The 23,631-nt window shown below is 36.3% G+C and overlaps 1 protein-coding gene across 3 annotated transcripts in view; it reads left to right on the top strand.

Moving 5' to 3' along the window:
- pde4ba (phosphodiesterase 4B, cAMP-specific a) overlaps positions 1 to 20,666 on the top strand; it is a 147,721-nt gene extending 127,055 nt beyond the window's left edge. For all 3 annotated transcript variants that reach the window (XM_006634925.3, XM_015355585.2, XM_015355586.2), the window contains 10 exons: positions 1,161 to 1,273; positions 10,463 to 10,556; positions 13,763 to 13,941; positions 14,703 to 14,801; positions 15,083 to 15,247; positions 15,787 to 15,886; positions 16,068 to 16,222; positions 16,536 to 16,658; positions 16,945 to 17,127; positions 17,407 to 20,666. In XM_006634925.3, coding sequence (XP_006634988.1) covers positions 1,161 to 1,273; positions 10,463 to 10,556; positions 13,763 to 13,941; positions 14,703 to 14,801; positions 15,083 to 15,247; positions 15,787 to 15,886; positions 16,068 to 16,222; positions 16,536 to 16,658; positions 16,945 to 17,127; positions 17,407 to 17,784 — 1,589 coding nt within the window. In that variant the 3' untranslated portion in view covers positions 17,785 to 20,666. The remainder of the gene's footprint in view (positions 1 to 1,160; positions 1,274 to 10,462; positions 10,557 to 13,762; positions 13,942 to 14,702; positions 14,802 to 15,082; positions 15,248 to 15,786; positions 15,887 to 16,067; positions 16,223 to 16,535; positions 16,659 to 16,944; positions 17,128 to 17,406) is intronic.
- The last annotated feature ends 2,965 nt before the right edge of the window (positions 20,667 to 23,631 follow it).

The raw sequence follows: 23,631 nt of genomic DNA, 5'->3' as shown, positions 1-23,631 counted from the left end.
GTGGAATTGCAGCTAAATTACTGTTTTATTTGAGAGAGGTTAAACTTTATTCACTTTGTAGTCTGTGAGGTCTAAAAGTAGGTTAGTTGTCAATATCTATTATGTCTAGTTTCTTGCATTATATTTTAGAAACACTATGGGATCTTTCTGATGTTTTCTACATATTTAAAGAAAGTACAAAATCTGTTGGATTCAAGCCTTGGATTTATTTTAACACTATTGTTTTTCATTTATCCTTCATTTGTGTTTGTATTCCACCACATAAGCCAGGCACCCACTAAAATAACAAAAGAGCTCTATCTGTGATCTTTTTATGGCTTTCTTTTTTAATTTGCATACTTAAGTAAAACTTTCTTTTATGTTTCAACCCAACACAAATCTTTGTTTCCTATGATTTTAAAACACTTTGACTGAGTCTGGAGGGGAGGATTTGATTTGGTTGGCAAACAGGCAAGAGCCTGACTCTCTCTGGCCAATAAAATCTCCTCTAATGTCGGATGGCAAACACAAGCCCTCCTTTGATTGTAGCTTGATCAGAGAGGGGATTTCATTCAGCACACAAGTGTGAGCCATTGCCTCTCTTGTGAACTTGTCTGGACCAACAATTTCCAGCAGTGGTGTTACAAAACGTTTTGCCCTGTACCTCCTGAACACAGAAGGATGGCCTGTCTTAAGATACTGATTGGTCCCCTTTTGCTTTTTCTTCCTACTGAGTGCTCCTTTTGCGGCTTTTAAATGGCTGTGCTATTATATGACTGAGCTTGTCTGAGGCAGTGCAGCATGGTACGAAATAGACAGCATGTACAGAGTTGATAAGAAAGGTGTCTTACCCAGAGGGAAACTGTTTGTGCTTCGTCTAAGAACCACACTTTACAGTATGTAAATGAAGCTGAGAGAGCAAGGTCCTCCTACTTACTTCCTCAGCTGGGGTCTTATTGACATCAAAGCTGACAAAAGCCAGGAGGCAGGCTTACTGAGTTGGAAAAAAAAAGACTTCAAGTTGATACTCCACCAGAGTGAAAGAAAGTGATACCTTATACTCATGATGAAGGAGCACTGTTCAAACTTCAACAGTGTGGGGCTCAGACGTTCCAGTGACACTGCTTTGGACACTATGGAGAAGCTGAAGCCTGATTACATGTCCATGTGTTTATTTGCAGAAGACTCTTATCAAAAACTGGCGATGGAAACGATGGAAGAGTTGGACTGGTGCTTAGACCAGCTTGAAACCATACAAACTTACCGATCTGTCAGCGAGATGGCCTCTAATAAGGTAGGAATTCTGAAAATCCTGCACTTATACTGATATACTGATGAGATACTGGTATTTGTTTTTGAGTAAAAAACAAAATAAAAAACACAAATTTACAGTGGCTGTTCAAATATTAAGCAAAGCATATAATGGTTCATTATATTGCATTTGCATAATAAACTTTGTCTTTATATAGTTATTGTAGTTATTGTAGCTATTGTGTGTAGTGCTGCAGTGTTTTTGTCTAAAGGAAATATCTCTAGAAAAGGCATCCATCTAAGTGAATGCTGTCAGTGATGATGTGAAAGGAAGAAAAGGAGCAGGCTTTCAATGATGAGAGAACATTTTTCAGAACTGTACTGTATGTTTTTAGTATAATAATGTATTTATTGGATGCATGTAAATGCATGTAATTCTTCTGGCTTTCCTGAAGTATTGTTAGGATAAAAGATAAAACATTATCAAAACTGTTATACATAAAATCACAAATATTCCTTTATATGCGTGAAAGGGGTTTGTTTGTTTTTCTTTACTTATACACCAAAGAAAAAGACTGATAAAAATGTTTTTTTCTATTTTATTTTGTGCCAGTTATTTACATTCCGCACTTTGTCCTGCTAATTACATGCTTCATCCCAGGACACAGAAATATCTTATATTTATAAATGTTGTGCTGTGCCTGTGCTTTTAAATAGCAGGAAACAATTTTGTTTGTTGACATCCTAACATATTCTTTTAGATGAACAAAATGAAGACATATTAATTATAGCTTTCATCGCATTCAACAGAGCATTATACTCTGAATTTTAAAGTAATGTTGCATTATATGCACACGTCAAGTATCATACAAATAATCAAGAATCAAGAATAATCAAGTTCAAGATGCACAATATTTTAAGTTTTATTTAATGTAATCTTATTGCCTCTAGAATTTTTCTTAACAAAATAGTCTTTGTAAGATAAAAGCTTTGAAAAGTCCATAAGGTTGTTCTATTTATTGCAGTTTCTTCCCCAATGATAACATTTTCATCCATAAACGTGTACAGCCTCTTTGGATAACAGGATGTGTTTTGTTCAGAGCATGGTCAGGACTCAATAAATTCTGAGGAAAAACAGGGGCAAACAGCCGCAGCAGGATCTGGAGTGTGGCGACTGTGCAAATAGTTAGTGATTTTCCTGTTCCGTACTTCGTCTGGGTTCCTGGCTTGGCAAAACTACTGCTGAAAAAGTCCATTTCCAGACAGGGAGAAGGCAAGCCACAGCTGTTAAAAGTGTGACTCAAATTTCCTGTCTCCATCCTGATCCCTGCTTAGCCAGACTACAATGGCAGAAGAAGGGGCAAGCCTCACAGCTTGATTTTTTAGAACGTTACTAACGTCATTCGGAACAACAAAAGAACAAAATTCATGAACGCACACGCTCAAGCTGTCCTACAGCTGGACAACAGAGGAATAGATGGCTAATACAGATGTTCTACAGTATTCGAGGATGCTTTAGGAATCCAGGGTTTTCAGTTTGCTGGTGCCTCTTGGAAGAGCTCAAAAACTTTAAATGACAAAGTTTTATTTGCTTAAAAAACGTTTTGTTTGCATTAAAAGCTTAGTTTATAATATTACATTATAATATCCTAAAAACATGAATATTAAAGAGTATTTTTTTAATTAAATTAAATGGAATTGTGAGATGGTATCAATCAGAAGTATTTGCATGTACTTTTCTCATTGATCACATATCATTTAGCTTAAAATCATGGATTTTCGCAATTGCTGGAGAAGTGGTGTATTAGCATACTTGGTTCTATACTAGTTGTTATAACAGCTTGTGTAGATAAATATATAGTAATTACCTAGTCCCCGCCTATCTCCACCTTGAAAACTTTTCTGTGTTCGTACCTCATCATAAAAGTCCCAAAAAACAATATTGCATGTGTTGCATTCTGAAGAGCCTAAAGTGTGTAGTTAGGAAGACTACATAATTAAAAACTAAAATTAAGTGTGGGTAGAAGTGCTCATGCAAAATTAGTAATGTATTGTGGAAATTATGGAGTGTGCTTGAAAAAATGTAGTGTTTCTGTTCTGACCTTGTTAATACATGTAGAAGAATATAGGAGACTGGGAAACAGCTTGGAGCTATGGAGTTCTTAGGAATTATTTGAGCTGAGGAGAAACAACTGATTTTCCACCCCCCTACTCCCTTCCTATCCGCTTTCAACAGTACAAATCTAGATTTTTCTGAAATTTGTCCAAAACACACCCTTTAAACTTGCAATAACATGAGAACTTCTTGAAAACTGTCTGTCGTTTATTGTAATCGTATTACGCATACTATTTACACTTCATATTACAGGCAAACTTCTTGATAATAAAATCACAACATAACATTGAAATGGTAAAATTATTAAAAAGTTATTATTTTATAACAATGATAAAATACCATATCATTATTAATATTATCATTATCGTTATTAATATTCTCCTGTGCGTTAAAATTACAGAAGGTCAGAAGTAGACTGTAAATACAGTGAATTTTACTAATAAAATCTTATTTAGGGTTGATCTAAATTAATATTGAAAAATATTAAACTTAGTTTAGATATTGTGAGTTTTTTTAATCTGCCAAGGAGTGCAAATCACGGTGTTGCAATATGGGATTTCACCTTTCTTGAACACGAAAAGGTGTTCACCTGGGGCAGTTTAAGCGGGTTGGATATTGCCAGTAAATAGCAATCAGGTCACAGGCCTCAGTTAAAGGGTTGGCTCTAACACAAGGCGAGTGACATCTGATGCCTGAGTAGTAGCTCTGCATAGTTGAAGTGTGCAGAGTAAGTGCATGTGAGTCATTAGTGCTATCACATTTCCTAATTTCCGTCAGTTTGTACAAATCATTGCTGAACCACAGCACCAGAGCTCTTCAGCTTTTACGAAGATACTGAAGTGAACTTGGAACATTTCACTCACAAAAATGGGACTCTGTTGCTTTCAGAAGAATGAAAAAAAGTTATGGGTAGTTAACTGGTGGAAGCAGGTGAGTTCTTATGTGAACATTTTTAACTTTTTTTTACACTCCTTGCCTCTTACCAGACTATTTGAGTAAAATTTAGATATAATTATTGATAAATTCAGATAATTCATAAAGTATACTGAATTATTTTGATATTTTTCCATTTACTTAATTAATTTAACAGTTTTTTATTTACTGTGATAAACTGTTATTTTAGTATGTTATTCTTGACTGAATACTGTAGTTCCTAACCCTCAGTTTACTTTTAACCACGTTAACTGCAGCACTATAAAGTCCAATTACTTTTGTAAGAAACTAGCCAGCATTTTAGATTTATTGAGTGCTAATATAAGTTTGTTAGTTTAGTCTTGTAAGCTATGCATGGGTTAATATATTTGCAGAAATGTTGCAACACTAGTTATGCAACTGAATAGTTTGTAGTTGTTTTCATGTTTTATTTAGCTTTTCTCCAATGTTTAAGTGTGTATGTGTACGGCACCATGTGCAATGCGCTGAACAATAGCTTCTATCTTAAAGAACTAGGTGAATGTTTAGACTCGTTAACCAACATTACGCTGCTACAGTTTTTAGTCTGTGACTGTTTAGGCAACTGTGAATTGTGCTTAATTGTCATTGTTGCAGTCAGGGTATGGCAAAAGAGTTCAATTTTAAACAGTTAGCATATTTTCTGTATATGACTAAAATATTATTACACTGCAGATTTGTCTTGTTTTCCTTACACGTAAAACTTAAGGAAAGTCTGTGCTTGGTGTTATTTACAAACTACTCTTATTCTTGTTTCATACCCCATAAAAATAATTTGTAAGATAAAAGGTTTGAAGATGAATCTTGCCTGACACATGCAGGGCAGTTTGTTTCCTGTTTTTAACTTCATAATATGTTGTGAAATACTGTAGATAGTTTGATTATAGAATAAGCAGTTTAGAAAAACAGCAAGTGACATTTCATAAACGTGTATAACTTTGCTACAATTACGTATTGTAAATTGAAACATAAAATGTATAGAAAATGAACATGCAAACAAGCTGGACCACAGAGGACAGATTGTTCATAAAAATTAGATGTTCTGGGTTGCCGTAGGATTTAAGTTTTAAGTCTACTTGGGGTGTTTCTGAAAGTGGTTTTAAGACTTCTGTCAAGAAATTAAAACCTTATTTGTTCAATCCTCAGTAAAGCAAACAAAAATTGATGATTCAGTTTTTTTTTTGTGTTCTGTTTCACAGATCCAGAATTTATTGCTATTATTATAGAGGAATGTGCACAGTGCTTTTAACAGGAAATGTGGTTGTGTATTTGAAAATCTGCCAAATCTTTCATATTCCAAATTCCCCATTGCTACATATGGTGATGGCATACCTACGTACTTGTTTGCTTCAAACTGCGAAACCAAGATGACTCACTCTGGGGAAGTGAATGCATCATTTTGTTAAATTTCTGACTTTCCCCTTGTTTGCCTGTATCTTTCAGCACAATAACTTATGTGTTGATTTTGCTTCATTTTTTTGAGAATGAAAATTTCTTTTAAAATAAGTACTTTTCACATGTTCTCATTTGTCATAGTTGTTGTAGTTGAAGTAACCCTACGCATTTCTATACATAAAACACATAATTTAAAGGGAAAACCCAGAATGGCATACACTTCACACTTTGGGAAGAGTGTGAAAAAGCAGAGGAAATGAAGTTATTTTAAATTAAGCCTTTCATTTAATTTTAACTTTACACAAACAAAACATAAAGGCCCTGGTTTGATTTTTTTCTGTTCATATTTCCTTCTTTCGCTTTAGTTCAGTTTGTTTGAAATTAGAAACCTGCAGGTTAAGGACATAGCTCCCACTGGTGGCTTAATGAAAAATGGCTGAATGGGTAACACATGTTAAACAATACATACAGAGGTGTTATTTTCAAGGACAGAGAAATATTTGATGTGTCAATGTTTTGTTAACCTAAAATATGGCCTATGACTTAAAATATGGCTTCAAGGCTTCACCACCCACTTCAGCATATAACATAAGACAATATTGTGGGTGGAGGGGTGGCACTGTGGCTAAGGATCTGCACCTGTGGCTGGAAGGTTGCCAGTTCAAATCCCGCAGCCGGCAGAGGAATCCTGCTCTGATGGGCCCCTGAGCAAGGCCCTTAACTCCAACTGCTCCAGGGGTGCTGTACAATGACTAACCCTGTGCTCTGACCCCAAGCTTCTCTCCCTGTCTGTGTCTCATGGGGAGCAAGCTGGGGTATGCAAAAAGATGAATTCCTAATGCAAGAAATTGTATAGGGCTAATAAAGTGATCTTATCTTTTCTTATATTGGTAAACACTGCTTTGATGAGAGCATTCACATCAGTATTGTATTATGAAGGCTGTATGTGTACAGTATATACATATTTTGTGCAGTTAAATTTCCATGCAGTTAGAGGTGACCCATTCCCTTCCCAGCGCTATACTATACACCAGTCGATGTACAAAGGCTCAGGAAATCCTCTGAGAAACCCCCCTCCTTCCCTATTAACCCCAAGGCTTCAGAGAAGGTCATGTTGTCTGGAAACCCCTTGCATCAGCTCGATAGTGTTACCTTTCCTATTGATAGTCCACACACTCTGGAACATTTTTAATCATTTTTTTAATGCAAATTAAATATTAATAAAAAAACAGATTTGTTTTTTTTTCTGTAAGAAAAGAAAGAACGATATGCTGTAATGTAGAGTAAGCTGCTGCTAACTGCCTTTGTGTTGTAATACAGGCTTGAAGTGATAATTGTATCACAATTTCCAGAAAAAAAACACCATAACCTAGTTTTTTAGGGTGGGGGTATATATTCAAATCTGTAATTTAATTACTTTAATATTTAGTCTAGGTTTGATATTTGACTGTCCTTAAGAAGTAAACCATTTGAAGAATGAAATTCACTCATCAGTCATTTGTAAACTTAAGCATATTTGCTGTAGCCTCAGCTGTCAGAGTGTATTAGCCTAGCATCCATTAATGAGATATTCACACAGCATTGCTCAGTGGTCCATACAAAAGAGCACACTGTGGATTCTCCCTTAAGGCACTGCAGACAAATGGCAATACATTTCGCTAGGAATTGTCGATGGTGTCACAGGCTGCAGTTCAGGCTATACAAAAGAAAACATTTTGCAAAATAACACTTTTGTCAAAAGCAGTAAACTGGTGAACAAAATTCAGTTACTTCAGTTGTACTGCACAGCTGCAGCATAAGAATAAAAAAATCACAATTAAAAAATATGTAAGATAGAGATGGCTAAATTCAGCACTGAATTACAGTCACTTTGACCAGGTTTTTGTCTTTCAATGTCCTTCAAAGGTGACAACAATAAAATCATGCACAATGCCTGGAATGCAGGTATGCTGTTTATTTAAGAGAATTTAATCAGATGGAGGAATTATCAATGTACATTTCAGTGTATCCTGAAATATGATTTCAAGTCATTGACTTGACATCATTTGATTGCCATTTATCATGCACTTCTTACACAATAGTAATTTTTATGCTTTTATTATATGAAGAGGTCTTTCTGCTTTAAAATGATATTAGTGAAACTTTGCAAAGAAAGCTTTGATCTGTTTTTTTAATTCTAGGCATGCATTTTGAGAGTTGCAACGTTTCTTATTTTATCTAAATCTGCTGGTCTGTGACTGATCTTTACCTTCAAAATTTAGTTAAAAAACTTTGATTTTATAATCTCAATTTTACTGTTCTTGTCATTTTTAAGAATTGTGCAGTACATCTATTTTAGGGGTGCAAATCACACTTTCTACTAGGTTTGACAATTAATACTGTAAATGTATTAAAGTGTAACCACAAATGTATTCTTATAAAATGTTCCATACACAGGTTTCTGATGGTTTTCTAATTTCTTGAAGGGTGATACAAACCCTAATTGTATTAAGAATATATACTATTATTGATTTATTTGGACACATAGCTTGTTTTGGGAAAGACTTGGATATTGGCATATCGTGCATGTAATGATTTCTAGAAAAGCCCCTCTTAGTCAGAGGCTTAATGGAAGCATGTATAGCATGTGACTTTATCCCAGGCTCTTCAGTGATCTGTTTTGAAGGGAAACCTCACAGAAACAGCACTGGGAGGTCACATGATGCTGTTGCCATGGCGTTTAAATGTTCATTTGATTGGTACTCTGGTTCTAGACTTGGGTTTCTAGCAGTGTATACAGTTGAGGTGATGTCATTGAAAATGGTGAGAAAACCAATTATTCCCTGCTATCTACAGTACAAGAGAAAATAGCATGGTCTGCTGAAACACCAGACTCAGTGTGTTTTAAATCCAGTGACTGTGATTATATTGAAGAATCCAGTTGATGAATAGACACTGAATCGAATTATATAATTATTATGAATGTCAGTTTGCACTAAATGGAACACGTAATTACAGTACATTCACCTTTATTCATCTGTTAAGGGGGATTTTTTTCATTCAGTACATCTGCTGAGAGACCAAACAGTACAGTCAATTCTAGTCTATAATTCACAATACAAAGGTCTGGTCAAAATAATAAAGATCATTTCTAACCTCATATAATTGAGGTTCTAACCTCAAATCATATTATTATGATTATTATTGATATCAATTTCACTTTTATTTCCGACAAAGTGATTAATTTATCAGAAACTAGTGGTTATGAGAAATAATGTCATACTTTTTAAAGAATTAGAAATATAGAGGGGTGAGACAGCAGAAACAACCAACAATTTCTGACTTGAAATACAGTATTAAAAAAACATTGTCTCATTTGCCTGCAAATTCATGAGCCGGGCATTCCCTTAGAGTTAGGGGCAAAAAATAAAACATTGCAATGCTTTCCATTAAAAAAATGAAGTATTCCATTCAAATAGAGTACTGCAGTGTTCAGGCTGAGAAACAGGGGACCTCCTGAATGTTTTTGCATAAATAAGTAGGGGGCTTCCTCCATTTTCTGTCAAATCATGTGTGCTTTCAGAAAATGATGTCTGGATTCTGTTGCTGGGGCTTGCAGACTAGAGGATGAGAATTTCTTTGCAGTACAGTGCATCTGAGCGAGACTAATCTGAAGAAGGAACCCCCTTTAGCCAACGAAGCATCTAAGGCTTTTCATAATTCATCAGTGTTTGCTGCTGCTGCTTCTGCTCCAAGCTAGCAAACTGTATATACTTGGATGGATACTGGCTTCTTCGTCCGATTCCTGATTTTATTATCTTGCCCTGCCACTGATTGAACACATACTGTACTGCAAAATGGAGTGCGCAAGTTGGCTGTCTGTAATACTGGATAATGGACCTATTTTGGGATTTAGAAGATTTTTGTGCCATTAAGCAGCAGGAGTATGGGGATTTGATTGTGGGATTCCTTTAACTGCGTCTTGTAATTTTGTAAAAGGAGGGCTGCTTGCTTTGCTAAAACGGGTTCCAAAATGCCTGAGGCGAACTATTTGCTGTCTGTATCTTGGGGTTACATCAAGGTGTGTACATGAGATTTTTTTCAAATTAAATTATTTTGTGTAATAGTTTGGTTACTGTGGGTCTGTGACATACTGTACAGTAAGGACTACAGGCTCTGAGGAGCCATAATGATGCTTTATGCCGTCTACTGTATCTTCACTGCAAAAACCCCATCTTGAGGGTGGCTGCAGTTTTATGTGTTGCAGACTCTAAACCTATGTTTTTAATTTCTTAAAGCTTGGTTTAAACTGTGCAATTACTTTGCAGTTGATTTTTTTAACATGACATTAATGTTTCTTTGTCAGAAATAAATCCTTCTATTGCAGTCTTTACAAAGATGAAACGAAATAAACAAATGTTTGTTTTTGTAAACTGTGCAGTATTTCATTGAAAAAGGAGAAATAACATTTAAATAAGCTAAAATTGTGTTTTTTAAGTAATAACTGTAATTTTTAATGTCGCTTTGGAATGTTAAAGAATTCAAGTGGTATTACATACATTATAAATTGGCCCTAATTGGTACTGCACAATTACTCACTCTCCAAAATGCTAGACGTTTACTTATAAAACAGTTTGTAGGTTTATGTCTCCATAATAATTACCAAAAAATGTCGTTGGGCATGTTTCTAGAGGAAACCTCTGCAAATGAGCTTAGCTGTTTTGTAAAATCCAGTCAAAAACTGTACATGAATAACATGACTAACATGACTCCCCTTTTCTGTGCCTACAGTTCAAGAGAATGTTGAATCGGGAGCTGACCCACCTGTCAGAGATGAGCCGGTCAGGCAACCAGGTGTCTGAGTTCATTTCCAACACCTTCCTAGGTAACTAAGCTGTGGGATTTAACTTTCTTTTGAAACTGTATAGGTGCCTAAACATGTACTGTACGACCTTTAGAAACACAAGTACACCAAGAAATGCACATATGAAAACACAGTCAAATAGTAAAGATTTGAATAAAACCACATTTCAAGAATTTCTGACATTAATTCCAAGTATCATTTCTAGATAAGTTTAACATGAGTCAATATACATGCCACAAGAAATATGCATTTATTATGAAGCCATATCGAAGTTTATTTTTATTCAGTAGGAGATTACATGCCTTTTGCTTTTCTTATGTTACACATTTGTCAGAAAAAATAGCTGAGAACATAAAAGTATTTTGCTCAAGTCAAATAAACTGTCCCAAGATGAAGATACCAAAAAAATCCATGCCCTGATAAAAAATAAAGATGTTAATGAGTTCTTAATTCCCTTAGCTTGTTAAAATGAGCTTATTGACATTGTGAATAGGGAGAATAGATGCTGTGGGGTCATGAAACCTACCATTCGTTTTTTATTAATACAAAAGGCAATGGAGCAATGGTCGCTCACAGGAAATCAATCTTTCCCCTACTTAAGTGGCTGAGCACGTAGCATGCTGTGTTATACCGCAGTTGATTGGCACCAATGGTATTTACAGCCTTCTCTGATGGATTTCTGCATGTGGTGTTTTACTGCTCATCACCATTTATCTTAGTGAATAGAGCGTCTTGGTAGGGAGTAAAAATCAGTTACGTAGGAATTGGATAGATTATAACTCCACCCCCTTCTTTTCTTTTCTGTTTTCCAATTACGATGAGGTTTTTTAGATTGTTGTCGGAAAAGTTTGCATCTTTCCTTTAGAAAACAAGCCTCTAAGCAGGAATCTGTTGGATCTTTTCAACCAATCTTGTATCTTGTACCTTGTATCACTCAAACTATAATTGGGAGGTTGCCACTTTAACACTGCAGATATAACTGTGCCTCTGTTTCAGTCCAGTCTTATCCAGTCTGCAGGAATATTCATTTCTGCAGATCTTCCTTAGCAGTGCTGGTGGGGGGGGTTAGTGGAGACAGGAGGAGAGGAGGGGGGTCACGCATCATGTATTATGCATTAGAGGCTTGGTGGTACCCCTTGTGGAAAGTGAAACGGCAGATTCCATGACTCATACCCAATTAGTGACTGAATTGTGACAGCTTGCCTTTTATATTTTCATGTGTTCTGAAGTTGCAATGTACAGTTGTGACAGATGGGTATTCATTTCAATTTCCTCATAGACAAAAAAAAAGGGATTTGGTGCAAAATTAGCAAGAGGCTGAAACTGAGCCGTCGGGGGCCATGTTTTTTTTTCATTGTGCACTTCCCTGCAGGACTGATTTTTTTTTGTTCTAGATTGTTTTTTCAAACTCACTCCCTCGTACAGTGACGGTCCCCGTTTTTCTGCCTCAATTTCCACGCAGTAACGTATCCGGTTGTAAACCATTTTTAAAAAAACCTTGAAAGATTCAAAGATTCAAATTCAGCGTGGGTGATCGAAAATCCTTGCAAATGCAAGTACAACATTCCGCATTGCACCGCATTGTCGAAGCCACCTTCATGTGGGTCGCTGGGTTTCCTATATTTTCATTAGCAGGCTTGTGCACATACATTGCCTTTTCTTGCAATGTGGGCAGAAAAGGAAGTCTTATGATTAATATAAGCAGTGTAGATACAAAGCTTGCTGGCACTTTAAAGTTAGAATACCCCCATTTCTCCATTTCATTGAAACTGAACATATTGTACACTGCAGAACCTTCTAAAAATACCCATGCCCAAATAACACAAGTTAGCTATCAACAATTATTACTCTTCTCAGCCACCCATGTAGAAAACCTTGTGTTTAAGTTGGTCTGGCAAGACTTTTTCTTACATTTTAAAAATGTGTGGCAATTTTTAGTTTAGCTACTGAGATCTGTAACTGCCACACATTACTCATCTCCTGAAATTCAAGTTTACTTCTTGAATTATCTACATATACAGTATGCTGCCCAGTAAGTAACTAGTTTTGCTAATAACATTTTGAATTACTCTACCACTAGCATTCTCTCTCTTCAAATGTGTGCATTCTGGTATCAAAAATGGTGCATTAGAGAAGCCCTTCATTTAAATTACTGTGATTGAAAAACCAAATATAAAGAAAACCCCAGATTTATGCCACTTTGAGAACATGCTTATAAATTACTGCTTCATTCTTCATTGCCTGCCTTTGAAACACTGCAGTGTTTCAGCTCAATTACGTTTTTTTCACTGTAGTCTTTAATTAAGATGAGGGGAAATAAAACACAACCATTACCTGAATTAGAGATAATTAAATCTGCCTCACTGGAGGCAATATAATAGAAAGCAACCTAACTGGGGCATAAAAAATATGTGCCATATCGGAAGTACATCGGCGCTTCTCGATCATGAATTCACTTTATTGCCACTGAGTCACTGCAACATATTAAAAAAACTAATGAATGCAAACTGCATTTTTGTCCTAAGAAACAAAGCTAAATTATTATTTAAAAAATGTCATTTTTAAAGCAGAGCCACAGATACTGAGTATAATAAAATTGTTTTTAAGCTTGTGAAATGGAACAGCAAGGTGCTGAACATTTACTAATCCTTTAAAAAGTTGTGTAAAAAAAATAAAAAAAAACAAGCCATCAGAGTTTCGAAGCTAGTTCCTTCTGAGTGCTAAATGAGCAGCCCTTTTTTCCCCTCTGGTTCAGTCCAGGTGTAAGGTTTTAGTCACTTTCTGAGCACCTGGGGCATTTCATGAAGTGAAAAGCAATTGACGTCACTCAGGGAAATATGAGATGTTAAAAGAGAAGTAAAAGCTGGTTTTTAAACAAAAGATCTTTGTATCCTTCTATATAACCATAACAAAGACGAGGTTCAACCGCCCAATATAATACGATTTAGAAAGAAGCTTTTAGACAACATTTTCCTTCCTTTACTCTGTAAGCAGGTTTAAGTAGAAATGAAAGAACTTTCTAATCCCATCTGCAGCCTTAAATCTGCACCCTGTTCCCTTTTTCCTTGAAATTGGTAAATAAAGCCATATGATTTATATTTTATAGTTAAGTAATATAATCATTTTATTTTGATAAAATGCACTTTATCATTTTAAAAAATTATTCCTATAGAACAAGGTGAGAAATAAAACCCTGAAATGCTCATTGAAAAATCCTTTTCTCTCAGACAAGCAGAACGATGTGGAAATCCCTTCGCCTACATCGAAGGCCAGAGAGAAGAAGAAAAAGCAGCAGCTCATGACGCAGATCAGTGGGGTGAAGAAACTGACTCACGGCTCCAGCCTGACCAACTGCAGCATTTCAAGATTTGGAGTGAAAACAGACCAGGAGGACTTTCTTTCAAAGGTACCGTATGCCCCTTTGACTTCCAGCCCTCTGGGATTTACTGGCAGAAACCTGCTGGAATGTGACGTGAAAATCCAGTGCTTATTGCTTGCTTCTGAAGTGACCGACAACAAGACAAATATAAATCAAATAAGATGAATGGTTAGTGTAGTTCCCGAAAAATGTTTAGATGTCAATCAAGCCAAAAATGTGGAAGTGCAAAAAGAAAAGGCATAATGAAGCCATTCATAATGCATTTTGAACGTTATGAACTGTTCAAAGTGTCCTCACACAGTATTTTTAAATCTGTGAATTAAAAATGTATTTTCTAAGGCCAAAATGTAGATTTTAAAGAGTTTACATACAAGTGGACTAAACTTTACCTATAGAGTCCTGTTTCAATTTTGTGAGTTTTTTGTTTCTACAAAATACTGTAACTCATACGGCCGACATTACAGGTTGTGCAAGCCGGCTTGCAAGTGCGGTGACATCACCTCCCTTCCCTGTGAATAGCAGGGACCTCAGCCTCTGGGCTGAGGGGAGATCTCCCTTTAGCTCAGCTGACTGGGTCCCTGTTGAGTGATGCCGGAGGCCCGGGTTTGAGTCCCCATTGGTGTGGGGGCCGACCCGAGGCGGCAGCGGCGAGGGTGCATATCCATGTGACCCCAAAAGCGCTACAATACTGTGCATCCTTGGTAGTTTTCATGTGAATTTTAACAATGTCATTTACTGAACGTCTGTTTTGCTCAGATACTGTAAGTAACTGATTTTGTTTTCTGCAGGAACTAGAAGATCTGAACAAGTGGGGCCTTAATATTTTCAAAGTCTCGGAATATTCACATCACAGACCTCTCACGTGCATAATGTATGCCATTTTTCAGGTCAGTACATTTTCATTTTAATTGTTACTTGTGCATGAGGTGTATCAGAGTTTCCCTATTTTGTTTTTTCATTTAGGACTGGGTGTTAAAGTGGTCTATAAAACCTTGCCTTTGAAAGTCTAGCCATTAAGCCAGGTGTGCTTTCATTTTTTAGATTTGAAAAGCCTTTTAACTCTTCCTCAGAAAAGCTAGTTCTTTTCTTTATAGCTACAAGGTCTCTGCCATTTTTTAGTTTTTGGGATATATTGGGATGTTTTCTCATTTATCATTTTATCTCACAGGAAAGAGACTTGCTGAAGACTTTCAAGATTCCTGTAGACACGTTTGTGACCTACATGATGACCTTAGAAGACCATTACCACTCGGACGTGGCGTATCATAACAGCCTCCACGCTGCTGATGTAGCTCAGTCAACCCACATTCTTCTCTCAACACCGGCTTTAGATGTAAGTACTTCTTGTTGCGTGTCTTCTCAATGAGTCTGGATTTGTAGTTCCAAACTGAAAAGAGCAAAGGTAGTTTTTTATTCTATTCATACTTGAGGAATAAAAAAAATACTTAATTTTATTATTTTATAAGGACTAGGCATTACTGGAGGCTTTTCCCTAAATCAATTATTGTGTCTTTTTGTGTTATTAGAATGCACATCAAATTAAAGTACACATTTCTGATATTTTCAAGTCTGATTATTCCACTTCAACTGCTTCATTGTCTTCATTTGCAGATCAATTGATCTGTAAACTGTTTATGAAACCTAGCTTCAAAAAATAATGTTACTAATTTATAACATGTAACATGTTCATCGTATAACCTTTAGCCTTATAGACCATGCCTCTTTGATTTACATTAGTATTTGCAACTCATCCTGTGATCTTTAAAAAACCTAAACATGTTCTGAAACTGCCTTTAGGTCTAAACCCATTACCTTCAATGAATGAGCTTTTTCTTGCAAAGCTGACTGGACTCCTTTCCTTTCACATTTCAGGCAGTTTTCACGGATCTGGAAATCCTTGCTGCGATCTTTGCTGCTGCCATTCATGACGTGGATCACCCAGGTGTCTCCAATCAATTCTTGATTAATACCAGTGAGTATTTTTCCATGCCCCCCTCTGTTTTGACTGGCAGGTTAAAATGTACGGACCAGGAGTTCAAGCTGGATATTCGATGCCTCAGTTTTCTGTCCTCTGTTAGTTTGCCAGGTTCTCTTAGTCTGTCACGTCAGTCTCATTTCTGAATTTGAATTTGAATTTGGATTTGTGTTTTCAGACTCTGAGCTGGCCTTGATGTACAATGATGAATCAGTGTTGGAAAACCACCATCTTGCAGTGGGTTTTAAACTGCTCCAGGAGGACAACTGTGACATCTTCCAGAACCTGAACAAGAAACAGCGGCAATCATTAAGAAAAATGGTCATTGATATGGTAAGAGTACATTCTGAACATACTATGCTTTTAGTAGAAAGTCATCTAAATTGTTTTAAAGAAAACTATAATATAAAAATTATATATTATATTAGCAGTAGCAGCATGATTAGTACTAATTCAGATGTTGGTTCAGGTGCCATTTATTTTGTTTTATGTCCCTGCAACATTTCTCTCGGTTCCTCCCGCCCAAAAAAGGCTCAGCAGTCAAAACATTGTATTTTTTTCTTTCTCCTTTTCAGAACAGAATGAACTCGCTTGTTCCAGTTTGGGTTTTGTCAATATTTATGTTTTTCTATATTCTTTTTCCCAGGTATTGGCAACTGACATGTCCAAGCACATGAGCTTACTGGCAGACTTGAAGACCATGGTGGAGACTAAGAAAGTCACAAGTTCGGGAGTTCTGTTGCTTGACAACTACACAGATAGAATACAGGTACCAGTATGAAGCATTGTGTCTGTGCAATAAAATCGGAATTAGGATGGGTGTAATAATAGGTTGTACCAATTTATATAAATTTGAGCTTTCCTACTGGTAGTAATCGATCTAAATTGTCAAAGGTTATGCTGATCCTCTGTTGCTTGTATATTAGCTAATGGATCTAATTATTGGAACATCTAGAGTGAAGTCAGTTCAAACTCATTATTGTGACAATGAGCAAGCACTTATTTGATATCATGTTTTCAGTTGTCACTCATTGTCTTTATGTGATTAAAACTAGGTGCTCCGTAACATGGTGCACTGCGCAGACCTCAGCAATCCCACCAAATCTCTGGAGCTGTACAGACAGTGGACTGACAGGATCATGGAAGAGTTTTTCCACCAGGGTGACAAAGAGAGGGAAAGAGGAATGGAGATCAGTCCTATGTGTGACAAGCACACAGCTTCAGTGGAGAAGTCACAGGTGAGTCACTGGCAACCGAGCACTTCAGTACTCTGAAGTACTGAAGTTAACCTTATTAATAAGGACCTTAATAAGGAAACTTAATAAACAATTCCAGTCCTTTATTTAAAGTAATCATTTGAAATCTGTGAAACTGTAAATTGTCTTTGAGTCCTAAATATGTAAACACACAGAAGCACTGAATGATGCATTCATTGGCTGAGTTGTAGAAGAACAAGCAGGAAATAGAAAGTTTGTGTTGGCAGCCAAATCCTCACTCATTTATTACTTTCTTTGCAGGTTGGGTTTATTGACTACATTGTCCACCCTCTTTGGGAGACTTGGGCAGATCTTGTCCACCCAGATGCACAAGACATTCTGGACACGTTAGAAGACAACAGGAACTGGTATCAGAGCATGATTCCCCAAAGCCCTTCCCCTCCCTTTTATGAGCAGGACAAAGACAATCATGGCACTGGAGACAAGTTTCAGTTTGAACTGACGTTGGAGGAAGAGGACTCTGAGGGGACAGAGAAAGATGAAAACAGCCAGGGGGAGGACAGTATCAGCAATGCCAAGTCTCCTTTGGGATACGAGGATTGCCTGGAAATGGAGGGGCAGATGGGAGCCACACACATAGAGATAGTTACACACGATGCGTCACCAGTGGACACATAATATTAGCCACGAGCTTACGGGGTCATTGTATTTGCAGATTGTTTGAAGGAGAAATCCTACAATCTCGCTTTTAAAGCCTGGGGCTAACTTTGGTAAGGAGGAGGATTCCTCGAACTTGCATTTGGAGTCGAGGTTCGTCAGACAAGCGGAAAGATGAAGGAGCTCTCAGGAATTTTCTTCAGAAAAATGGACCTGATTATCAAGCAATGTTTTGTTACAAACAGACATGGTATTGAAGGATTGGGGCCAACTAGGAATGTTTACTGGACAAGCATTGAAATGCTGACACTACTGAGAGATTTTTGTACCATCATTTTTTGTAATAGAATGTCAAGAGGTAGCAAATGAACTACTGATATACAGTACAGGTATTTGTAAAGCAAATCGTTAACTTTTCTGTAACATCTGTCTAAGGACTTTGTGTGCCTTTTTTACAATTTTGTCTTTTTAAAGTTTTTTTTTAATTTATTAAATGCAATTTATTAATAGTCGTAAAAAGTTTTTCTAAAAACAGAAAGCTCAAGAGAAGAATCTTTTTTTTCTCAGATTAAGAGAATGCAAAGTCTTCCTTCTTCCTGACATTGGGCAATATCTGACCTTACAAAAACACTGGCTTCTTGAACAGGCTGTCACAACAGATCATTTATTCCCACAGAAGAGCTGCTTTGGACATCTATGTGTTAGTCACTCATCCCAGGTGGATATTATGTTTTAGTTTGAACACAGTTTTAATTTTGATACATAATAAAATTATTCGAATAAGTATTTACTCACCTCCCACTAGATGATAAAACAATACATCCTTGTATATCACACAATCCACTGTAAAATAAAAATGGACAGATGCTTATAACATGTAACTAAAAGGTATTATTTAAGCTTTGTACCCTATTTTAATCACATTATTGTTTTATCTGTATATATATTTAAGAGTACATTTCATTATTTAAAATACAGTGTTCACCCGTGAACACAAATCACAAATCAGTTGAAATCCTGATAATGATCCAACATTTTAACACAGAAGACAAAAAAATTGGTGTTAATGTACTATTATAATATATATTATAAAAGTACTTTGGGAGTGTATGAGGTTATTGCTTCATATACATTTTACTAAATCATTACGCAGGTCAGAAATATTTTACATGAGAAGCATTCATTTCTACTTTATGTATTATCAAAGTTTTAAAATAATCATTATGTGACATTTGAATCTTAGTAAAATAAATATTTCTAATTATAAATTATACTAAATGTGTTTAAACCTCCACTAGTACCATTAAACTCCTTAGGTCTTAAAATAATGTTTCCCTGCAGAATTATTAAACCGTTTTATGTTCAAGACATCAGACTGACCTAACACCTTTATATGAGATCAGTCTGAGATGATCGATTTATCAAGTTTGATCAATTTATCAAAAGCATTTTTTCGTTTTGAAAACAAAATCGGGTGTCACTTCTGTCTGTGTGACTGTCTCATTGTCAGGATTTGATTTGAATACACTATCCAAAACTTTATAACAATCTGTTGCAACAAACAAAACACTACCAAAAATGACTGATGTACTGTGTGATAATGTACTAGTCAAAAAGTTAGAGATATTGAAATATCCTGGTATGGGCTGGCATTACCAACATAACCTAAGCTTTGTCTGGATTTAAACTATATTGGGAACTAGCTCCTATATATACATATATACATGTATATATACACACATGAAGTACTGTATGTAAATTCCCTGATCTGAGGTTCATTTAGTACTTTTATAAATATGATAAATCAATTTGTTTTGTAGTGGTGAAAAGGTAGTCTTTTCCCTTGTGAGTGTCCTCAGAGGTACTTAAACTGCAATATCTTCTACCTTTCAGATTATTACATGTCGTGACAGGTCTAGTCTAGTTTAGTTTATTTAAAAACATTGCCAGAAATACATTAACACACGGGCATATTTTGTATGTTTCGGTCATATTTATCGTATGTTTCAGCTTGAAGGATAAATATCTTAGTTGCACCATCCCTTGTTCTGCATTGCACCTGAGCTCGTGTTGGTCCTTTGCTGTTTATAACAGTGTATTTATTACTTTTGTGTACATAATATAATGTTAATTGTAAATTAATTTTAATTTATATGCATTAACATTGCCTGGATGGGGTAGTGTTAAGGTGTAGAAGACTCCTTGTTAGAGTCGAGGTTTTTTCCAGTAATATTTTTTGATTTTTATTGCACAACTTTGAGAGCCCTGAACAGTAGCTAAAAGAGACATACGGAACCCATGGGTGACACGAAGGACTTGTGGATCTGCAATGAATATGAAAAACTGACTCGGTGAATTCTCTGTATTCTGACGTCATATAAAAAGTATTTCAACGCTTGCAGGACCTTAACTCTAATTATACCGCATTTTGAATGCAGATTGCTGATAAAGTTTCAGACAAACAAGGTTCAAGGAACAAAAAAATGTCTCCATTAAAAACACTTTATGTTAATTAGATTAAGGGAGATATTGATGGCATGTTACAATCTCTCTAAACACCAATGTGAATTGATATGAATTACAAAATGTGATCTTATGTAATTATTGTGCTAATGTGAACTATTTTCTGACCAAACTTGTTAGCAGTTTTGAAATTCAAATTGTCCGTATAACATTGTAATCTATGTTAAGCTTTTGGTCCAAATTGTGTCCAAATGGTTAGCCAGAATAGCACTATCTGCATGACCAATGGGTTTGTATGTCTGTTGAACACTGCATTGTTCCAGGTGGATATTTTAATGTTTTCAAGCGTTTCACACAATGTATGGTATAGTATTGTATATTGTGTTCAACAAAATCTTAAATACTTTTCTATGAAGTGATTAAAAGGAAGCATGAATATATTTATTTTTGTGTGGATATTTTTCTTTGTTTTAACATCAAAGTTATTTACGGTTAAACCAACAATTAACAGCTTTTTTGCCTAGAAAAAAACATTCAAAGGTTTGACATACTGTATTTATAAACTTAATTTCCTTAGAGTTCACCTACATGTTGAAACCAGCTTGTTCCTACTGCACACAAAGTTCTGCAATTTCCAAATGTTCTTCTGAAATATGTGTAGGAAATATTGCAATCATGCTTTTCTGCTCACTTTATATGACTTTTCTTCCTTGAGATTGAGGTTTTCTTAACCGATTAAGTTAATGACAGAGAAATCAGATAAGCTACAGTACACAAGACATTTGTAGGAGGCCCCACAGTTCTATGCACAAGGATGGGAAGTGGTTGTGATACAAGTAATATCTAACAAAACCAGAAGTATATCACACACCTAACACATTTTCACTTTGCTGTTATTGTTTGCTAATTTGTGGCTTAAAAGTTTCCAATTGTAGACATCTTAAGTTCTCCAGGGAATAAGGAAGCTGCAGTAAGTGATTCATTGTTATGCGTCAGACACAAATAATTAGTTAGCAGAGAAAGATCATGAATGGAAATGATTTGGTAAAACAATGCATCATACAGTCAAGATCTTAGGTCTTGAGCATCAACATGTTATTTCTGAGGATGTGTGAACTTGTGAATATCCATATATGTGATTAAAGAGAATGGAAAGGCTATAGAACAGAAGTGTCACACTCAGTTCCTGGAGGACTTTTGTGCCAGTCAATTAAACAAGTTCTTTGAAATATATATTTTTTTTCTTAAAGAGGTTAATTGTTGATGACTGCAAACCCACTTCATTGTAGGTACAGCTATAAATAAAATGCCTTGAAACCAGGTTAGTTGTAATAATAATTGCTTACACTTATATAGTGCTTTTTCTGGACACTCCACTCAAAGCGCTTTACAGGTAATGGGGACTCCCCTCCACCACCACCAATGTGCAGCATCCACCTGGATGATGCGACGGCAGCCATAGTGCGCCAGAACGCTCACCACACATCAGCTATCAGTGGGGAGGAGAGCAGAGTAATGAAGCCAATTCACAGAGGGGGATTGTTAGGAGGCCATGATTGATAACAGCCGATGGGGAAATTTGGCCAGGATGCTGGGGTTACACCCCTACTCTTTTCGAGAAAGAGCCTGGGATTTTTAATGACCACAGAGAGTCAGGACCTCGGTTTTACGTCTCATCCGAAGGACGGCGCCTGTTTACAGTATAGTGTCCCCGTCACTACACTGGGGCATTAGGACCCACATGGACTGAAGGGTGAGCGCCCCCTGCTGGCCCCACTAACTCCTCTTCCAGCAGCAACCTTAGTTTTTCCCCGGAGGTCTCCCATCCAGGTACTGACCAGGCTCACACCTGCTTAGCTTCAGTGGGTTGCCAGTTGTGAGTTGCAGGGTGATATGGCTGCTGGCCAGTTGTATGCATTTATATACAGCTAATTAAATAAGAGAAACAATATAATTTTAGAGTGGTACAATACCAAAACCTGGACACACCAAGCCCTCCAGGAATTTGAACTGAATCTGAGATCCTTGTTTTTGAAAGATTGGGCTTGTTTAGAGTGTTTAACAAAAGGCAGGTCTGCCAACCTGTTTTGAAAGAAGAATAATACTAAAGTACAGTATATAGGATTATAGTATAATACTAAGAATATTATAGGTTGCGTAAAATAAGCAATGTATAACAGATTGCTTATACTGTAAATGGGTACTAATTAAGCAAATGATCAGTTGAAGTAAATAATTTTGATAACTGAAACGAGAAACTCTCCAAGACCAGGATTAATCTCCAGTTTACAGAATGAGCAATTGCAGAGTTCTCTAGCCCTGGATATCCTTGTTTTTATTTTAAGCAAGGTCCCAGTTTCTTAAGTGGACTACTCAAGTGGACTGTCTTTATAAAGCCTGTTCATGTCTTTTCCATTTACAGCTGTTACTGTGACTTCCTAAGAAAAGAGGCCAAATTTGAGCACTGCTGGAGTTAGTAATAGGTTTATTCCAAGGTGAAAAGAGAAGAAAGAAAATACAACATTTGAAGGCTCCACAGCCGAAACGTTGTGTTTTCTTTCTTCTCTTTTCAGCATGGAATAAACCTATTACTTGTTCCTTTGCGGCCTACGCATGCTGACGCAGCTACCCACCTGAACTACTGCTGGAGTTAGATGGGCTTTACTCTGCCAATGCATGAAAGCCCTAAAAAACTTTGAGCCCACACACAATTACTAACCATCCATTTTCAATAAAAATAGTAGTTACTACTACTGTATTTGTAGTAACAAATACAGTATGTGGTTCAATACATAACTGCTGTGCGCCACTTTCTACCTCAGCAAACAGGGCAGAAAGAAGGAAAATACTGTACATCCTGGACATGGTGCCTGTCCATCACATGTCACAGACACATACAGGGGACAATTTTGAGTTGCAGATCAACCTAGACAGTATGTCTTTGGACTGTGGGAGAAATTAGGAGCACCAGGAGAAAACTCAATTTGCCATGGGAAAAACACTTTCTACACAGAAGGCACCCCAGACCGACTCAAGAGCTTAAGGAAATAGTACTATCAAACACTCCACCATTATGCTCAACTATTAATATGTCAAATATAAATAAAACCTAAAAAGCAATGGCCTAGTTAACCTAAAACGTTTGTTTTTATTTGTTACAAAGCATGTCAAAGTAATGTAATTCCTTTCCTTTTATCTTGGAGTTCAAAGAATTGTAGTGTTTACTGTATATTTTGACACAGAGCCTCTTTTTCCATTACAGTCTGAGGGGTTCCTAGTTGGTTGGTGATCCGTTTACAAAACACCAAAGGACTGTGTAGTCCTTTGAACTTACCTGTTCAAGTGTGGAAACACAAATTAAAAGTAATTGTGGAAAGATTATGTGTATATTGTAATCCCCATGGA

Source organism: Lepisosteus oculatus, chromosome 9 (assembly GCF_040954835.1).
Source record: "Lepisosteus oculatus isolate fLepOcu1 chromosome 9, fLepOcu1.hap2, whole genome shotgun sequence".
NCBI classification, from domain to species: domain Eukaryota; kingdom Metazoa; phylum Chordata; class Actinopteri; order Semionotiformes; family Lepisosteidae; genus Lepisosteus; species Lepisosteus oculatus.
This window is presented reverse-complemented; position numbering and strand designations above follow the sequence as displayed.